General features: G+C 44.9%; 1 protein-coding gene across 3 annotated transcripts in view; it reads left to right on the plus strand.

Moving 5' to 3' along the window:
- LOC143297940 (uncharacterized) overlaps positions 1-7,500 on the plus strand; it is a 69,328-nt gene that overhangs the window by 37,629 nt on the left and 24,199 nt on the right. For all 3 annotated transcript variants that reach the window (XM_076610553.1, XM_076610552.1, XM_076610554.1), the window contains exons 19-24: positions 600-732; positions 1,957-2,072; positions 3,017-3,151; positions 3,493-3,675; positions 4,912-5,068; positions 6,764-6,864. In XM_076610553.1, the coding sequence (XP_076466668.1) occupies positions 600-732; positions 1,957-2,072; positions 3,017-3,151; positions 3,493-3,675; positions 4,912-5,068; positions 6,764-6,864 (825 nt within the window). The remainder of the gene's footprint in view (positions 1-599; positions 733-1,956; positions 2,073-3,016; positions 3,152-3,492; positions 3,676-4,911; positions 5,069-6,763; positions 6,865-7,500) is intronic.

Consider the following 7,500-nt stretch of genomic DNA (forward strand, 5'->3'; position numbering starts at 1 on the left):
TTGAAACCTGGTGGCAAGTTATTTCGGGCATCCCTTGTTTCATAAGAAAGCGATAGACTGATAAGTAAGCAATCAAAATTTGTTTTGAATAAATAGATAAGTGACTATCCAGTTAGCAAGCCAACTGGTTTCGGTTTCAGTTTCTCAAGGAGGCGTGACTGCGTTCGGACAAATCCATATACGCTTCACCACATCTGCTAGGCAGATGCCTGACCAGCAACATGACCTAACGCGCTTCTCAGGCCACGAGTGCATGTATATGTATTTGTGTGCCTACCACAGTGGATTTCTTCAGCAGATGTTTGCCAGATAACAACACTCTCGTTGCCATAGGTTCTTTTTCAGTGCACCAAAGTGCGTGCTGCACACGGGACCTCGGTTTATCGTCTCATCTGAATGACAATACGCTCAGTTTGATTTTCCAGTCAAACTTTGGAGAAAGGGCGAGAGCGGGATTCGAACCCAGATCCTCACGGACTCTCTGTATTGGTAGATGAACGTCATAATCGTTTTGACACCTACCTAACTAGCTAACTAACTAAAGCATGCAAGCAAACAAAAAACAGTCACTAACCAGCTGGGTAACACACGTCCCACAGCTGAGGACCACTGCTTCAACCAAAGCCAGCTTGGCAAGGACTACAGAGGTGACGTCAGCTACACACGTGACTGGAAGCCCTGTGTGCCGTGGAACGAAACGAAAAACTGCAGACATCATGGTTATGCCCCTTAGTAAGTACAGCTGCCTTTCAGATTTTACGTCATGGATTTTTTATTTAATTTGTTTAGTTTTATTTCATCTTTTTCTTATGGAATTTCATGCGCATAGGTTTTATTGTCCTTTTACTTTCTTTGTATCTTCGTCTTAGTTATGTTCTTATTTATCAACTTATTTGCTTAGTTTTTGTTTGATTTTAAAATGTTTCATTTCTTTACCATATTTCATTGAGGAATGCACAATGCAACCCCAGGGTAGACTGGCTGACAAGACTTGGTCAGCGCGTTGGTTTTGCATCTGCATTCCTTTCGTGTTTTTTAGTTGAAATTCAAAATGAAAACACGCACGGCTTTTCTCTGCCCCATCATCTGCACGGTTTCTATAGCATTACTGCCCCGCTCAGCCGCTCATTCCGAGTCCCCTGAACACAGTCAAACCCGGGTCCGTCCGTCAGAGTCCACAGAGAAACATCGATGTTAGGTCACCAGAAGGTTATCCGCCAGAGAAGACTCTGCACTGCTGCTGGGTCACTTTGGTTGTGTTCAGTAGCGCCTGTTCTGGTTTAACATACAACTACTACAACAACAACGACTACTACTAAACATACTTTGAACTGCCAAGATGTGCTTGAGCGCGCGCACGTGTGTGTGTGTGTGTGCGTGTGGGCGTGGGGGGGGGGGGGGGGGCCTCAGAATTTATTTTCTACGTTGATGACGAACGAGGACGACGACGACGATGATGATGATGACGGTCTTATCGTTTCATCCGAACGACAAGACGCTTAGAAGAAAGGGCGAGAGCTGGATTTGAACCCAAACCCTCACGGAGTCTCTGTATTGGCAGATGAGCGTCTTAATCATTCTGCCACCTTCCCCCTTAGGAGATATTTCAAAGCAGCTGTCCTTAGAAGAATAACAGGCCAAAATATCAATCGTTCGTATTCAGCAGTAGCCCGAAGGGAACCCAGTGTGTATGGTCTATACTTTCTCTGTGATCAAATAACTGTTTGTATATCTTCTAGCTTGTGAATCTCACAATATTTTGTTCTTGCTTTGTTCCGTGTGTTTGTCTGCTGACTCGTTTTGATCAATGTGAATCATTTAGCAAAATATTATCAATGAAAATGCATGTCGAAAAAAAAAAAAAAAAAAAACAGCAAAGAAAGAAAGAAGGAAGGAAAACCATACAAATAAAATGTGTTCTTTTCCTTTCTCTTTTTTCAAAACATTTTATTTCAGTGACATGTTGGACGATCTACGCAGCAACTATTGCCGTAACCCTGGAAACGGTATGCGTCCATGGTGCTACACCAACAGTCAGTGTGACCGGAACTACTGTGACGTCTGCTTCCTGGGTGTGTACTGCTTACGAGTAGTTTTAGTAGTGTCCTGAGAACATGAAGAAAAACAGGAAATGATTCTGTGCCCTTTGTGGTCCGCTCTCATGGTGACCTCTGTTTTGTTTAAAGTGCTTAGGTGTTGGTAGATTTATGGACGTGGTTTCGTAAATGATCATTTGTTGTCAGCAAGAGAGGGTCGGGGGAAAGAGGGCGGACAGTAGGGAGGTGGAGAGGGGAGTGGTGGGCGGGTTAGCATGACAGATTTCTTGTTCTTGTTCCTGTATAAAATGCGTGATCAGAATGAAGGGCTAGGAGAATAAAGGACTAAACATTAACTACACCCACCATTAACAAACTAGGCTACACAACTTCAAGTCAACGCTGCTTATGCGATCGATTCAGCTCGCGCTCAGGTGAATAAAAGGAACATTGGAACAAACCCAGACATTTCCTTAAAAAAATAGAATAAAAAGGAAGCTCCAGGCTTGTCCTTGTACCGGTATGAAAACATTTGACAAATGCGCACACAGCAGCAATGACAGAAGAAATGTGCAAACACAAATTAGCTTTTATTCAAGACTGGCATAAACTTTTTAATCCTGAATACACTACACAGAATTTACGGACAATACACAACATTGGTTTGCTCCAATGCATGTGTTTGTTCCAATGTACCTTTTATTTTCTGTGTGCTTGCTGAATTGGTAGCATATGCAGCATTGACTTGAAGTTATGTAGCTAGTAAATGGAGAGCGTTTCCACTCTTTAGTGCTGGTTGATCAGAATGTAATAGTTGATGCAGGATTTGACTTTGGGATATCGCAATCATTTGTAAACATGTGTGTACAAATGTGTGCACAAGTGTGTGTGCTTACATACTTCGGGCCAGAAATGGACACTGTTTTATAGACGGATCGGGTTTTCCCTCTTGCATGTTTCTCAATTCCCGTGTGCCGCAGAAACCACGTATGACACGCACACGGATTGTGCGTCCTTCAAAGCAGCAGGCAAGTGTTCCAACACGGTGGAAGCACGTGAGAAATGTGCCAGAACGTGTGAAGATGACCTGCCTGCCAGGACCAAGCCGAAAGCCTGTAGGTATTCAGATGGTTCTGTTGTGTTCTTCTTTGTCGTATCACATCTCTTTTGGTCTTCAGGCTGTCTGTCTGTCTGCCTGTATGCTAGTGTGAGTTACTGTTTGCTGTCTGAGGGTGAACGTAACCCTCATTTTTTTAACACACGTGATGTGATGTGTGTGTGTGTGTGTGTGGGGGTGGGGTGGGGTGTTGTGGTGGGGTGGGGTGGGGGGTAATGGTCTATTTTTGAATATTATTATTATGTTATCATTATTATTGATAGTAGTAGTAGTAGTAGTAGTAGTAGTAGTAGTAGTAGTAGTAGTCGCAGCAGTACATGTTGTTGTAACTATTTTCAGACACGGAAGTGACGTGTGATGCTCCCAGCGTTCCTGCAGACGCAGCTTCCGGGTACAACCTGAAAAGTGTCTACAGTGTGGGGGAGAACGTCAGCTTCACCTGCAACGATAACGTCGACATCTCCCGACTGACCACCTGTATGGCAGATGGACAGTGGTCACCCTTAGGATACGTGTGTGGAGGTTAGGATGAGTTGTTGTTGTTGTTGTTGTTGAAGTGAAACGTGTTAGTATGCGTACTGGTGTCGCAAAACAGAACCCTCAAACGACGGGCGCAATAGCCGAATGGTTAAAGCGTTGGACTTTCAATCTGAGGGTCCCGGGTTCGAATCACGGTGACGGCGCCTGGTGGGTATAGGGTAGAGATTTTTACGATCTCCCAGGTCAACATATGTGCAGACCTGCCAGTACCTGGACCCCCTTCCTGTGTATACACGCAAGCAGAAGATCAAATACGCACGTTAAGGATCCTGTAATCCATGTCAGCGTTCGTTGGGTTATGGAAACAAGAACATACCCAGCATGCACACCCCCGAAAGCGGAGTATGGCTGCTTACATGATGGGTTAAAAACGGTCATACACGTAAGAGCCCACTCGCATATATGCGAGTGAACGTGGGAGTTGCAGCCAACGAACGTAGAAGAAGAAGAAGAACCCGCAAACGCATGCATAGACTGCATGTATGTTTTCGCACAGCATCCGAATGCCCCAAAGCGTTACATGTTTTATGCCGTTCTTTTTGCGTTTTGATTTGGCTGGAGTTTTGTCATCACAGGTGATTTGTCATATTGTTCTATGTGCCTGCATAACTGCGTGCGTGCGTGCGTGCGTGAGTGAGTATGTGTGCGTATGTGTGTGTGTGTGTGTGTGTGTGTGTGTGTGTGTGTGTGTGTGTGTGTGTGTGTGTCTTTGTGTGTGCGTGTCTGTTTGAGCGCATCCTTGCGTTTATTTGAGTATTCATTTTCTTCATTCAGTATGATAAATTGAGATTCTGTGATTCCACATTATATACCTATACCTACCACAGACATTTCAGATGACGCTGAGGTAAACATCAGACAGATCTGTCCGAACATGCCTGCCTTACATGAAGGAGTGTCCGAAGTCTACGTTAAATAGTTTTGGTTCTTCCTGGAAGAGGTGAAGGAAAATACGAAACGGAGTTGCAGGAAAGCAGTTTATAGACCTTTATCTGTTCTGCCGACTGAATGATGATAAGAAGATGACAAAATGCTTTAAAAACTATTGTAAACGGTTGGTGGTAGGCTTACTGTGCCGTTTTGCCAGTGTTTGTTTTTTGATAGACTTTTGCTAAGACAGCCTGATGCGACTTCAGTTGAATCTTGTTTTGGAAAACCGTTCCTGATATAATCATAGCATTTTTGTGCACATGGCATTCTGAATTTTTGACTGTTCAGGTTGTCCTGACGGCTGGACTTTCCATGACAACAGCTGCTTCTTGGGGTCCAATACTCCCATGACCTATGACGACGCCAAAGCGTACTGCCAAAGTCTTCAGGCTGACGTGGCAGAGGCCAGAACAGAGGAAGACATGCGTTTTCTGATTCAGCTGAAGTATGTGCCAAGGGTTGTGGTACTAATCTTAGAGATAAACAGATTGATAAACGTATGATACATCGAAAGAAAGAAAGTAATGAATCAATGAATACACTAATGAATATTCAAACACACACACACACACACACACACACACACACACACGCACGCACGCAAGCACGCACAGCGTATCCATCCAGAGACAGCTGTGTTATGCATTGTTAAGATCCGAATAGCAACATAACGTGCACGAATAAACACTGTCGGAAGTGTCTAAGCAGGGACTCGTCTAGTGTGTGGCCCTCTGGCAAACTCACACCGATAGCCCCTCGTGAACTGTCATCGCCACGACTGTAATAGAACAAAGACTGGCTATATAGTTTGGGGATCGGGGGTGAACAGGATGAAATGAAGACTACGGAAACAGTAGGAAAGATGGAACAGTGAAAATCAGTTTCAAACGTGTTTCAAGCCAGTTTATTTCATCAGTTGAGTTAGTTACCTCCAGTCCCAGAATATCTCTAAACGTATATATATGACGATAAAGTATTCATAAAATATCTCTAAACGTATATATATGACGATAAAGTATTCATAAAATATCTCTAAACGTATATATATGACGATAAAGTATTCATAAAATATCTCTAAGCGTATATATATGACGATAAAGTATTCATAGAAACTGTCCTTGAAATTAGAAGACAGGTAAAGATAATTATGTGCACAGTTGTGAACAATGCATACTTGGTCAATATCAAAGATTGACATACGTTTACAGCCGGGCCTGCTGTAAAGTAAGAACTCTATGTTCAATGGTTTCTCCACTGCAATGGGAAGTCATTTACAGCTTATTCTTTTGTGAAGGACTATGACTCTCAAACTTGGAAAGAAAATTGCGCTGGCTCTTTGTGCTGTAGCCTTGGGGGCTAGTTGGAACCTTTGGGAACCATCCCAACGCCGACTGTCCTAAAACCCTCTTGGCCGAGACAGTGGGGGTGTAACTTGACACCCTCCGCCGTGATGAGATGAAGTGGAGTGATGGTCTAGAGGTAATGCGTCCGCCTAGGAAGCGAGAGAATCTGAGCGCTCTGGTTCGAATCACGGCTCAGCCATCGATATTTTCTCCCCCTCCACTAGACCATGAGTGGTGGTCTGGACGCTAGTCATTCGGATGAAACGATAAACCGAGGTCCCGTGTGCAGCATGCACTTAGCGCACTTAAAAGAACCCACGGCAACAAAAGGGTTGTTCCTGGCAAACGTCTGTAGAAAAACCCACTTCGATAGGAAAAACAAATAAAACTGCACGCAGGAAAAAATATACCAAAAAATGGGTGGCGCTGTAGTATAGCGACGCGCTCTCCCTTGGGAGACCAGCCCGAATTTCACACAGAGAAATCTGTTGTGATAAAAAGAAATATAAATGCAAATACAAATGATCAAAAAGTCAGGACAGCAGATGCCTTCTCTGCTGTTCTGGTGGTCATAGTCGGACACGACTGACTATCATACATATGACACATGGACTTTAAAAGATAGAGTGTCCAAACTCACCCCCCCCCCCGCCCCTCCATTCCCCCCTTCCTTCCTCGTCATGTTTTTGCGTTCTAATTCCCCGTCCATTTAATGAGTAGATTATGCTATTTTCCTTTGGTAAAGGTAGGAAATAATGGTGGTACTGACTGATTAATCGTGGCCACTTGTTTTGCAGAGATGATGGGCGCGACCAATGGATGGGGCTGAAGAAAGATTCAGACCGCTGCTTCAGATGGAATGATGGCACTGAGCCATCGTGGACCCAGTGGGACCCCGGTGAGGGGCTTCGATTGTCTGTCTGTCTGTCTGCTTGTCTTCCTGCCTACCACTCTCTTTCTGTTTATCGCGTTGTCTGTCACTCACCCCCTCTCTGTCTGCCGTCTGCCCCACTCTCTCTTCTTTCCTCTACTTGTGGTGCAGCTCGTCATGTTGTATGTGTATGCGCACCTGCGTGTGTGTGTGTGTGTGTGTGCTTTTGTGTGTGTATATATATGGAAAACTTCTCGGCATAAAGTGGCAAGAGAAGATCCCTGACACAGAGGTGCTCACTCGTTCAAACTTGCCCAGCATCTACACCATCTTGATGCAGGCCATGTAGTTCGCATGACAGACCACCGGCTCCTCAAGAAACTGCTGTACGGCGAACTCCAACATGGCAAGCGCTCCCATGGAGGCCAAAAGAAGCGCTTCAAAGACACTCTGAAAGCTTCTCTGAAGGCCTTCAACATCAGCCACGACACGTGCGAGCTGAATGCAATGGACAGACCAAAGTGGCGTTCCAGCTGTCCACAAAGGCGCCTAATCCTGTGAGGCCAACAGAATCGCTGCAGCAGAGCAACGCAGACAGGCCAGGAAAAGCAGTGCCAGCAAGTCCCCGACAGCCGCCACCATCCCCTGTCCACACTGCGTCAG

This window comes from Babylonia areolata, chromosome 23 (genome assembly GCF_041734735.1).
Source record: "Babylonia areolata isolate BAREFJ2019XMU chromosome 23, ASM4173473v1, whole genome shotgun sequence".
Taxonomy (NCBI): domain Eukaryota; kingdom Metazoa; phylum Mollusca; class Gastropoda; order Neogastropoda; family Buccinidae; genus Babylonia; species Babylonia areolata.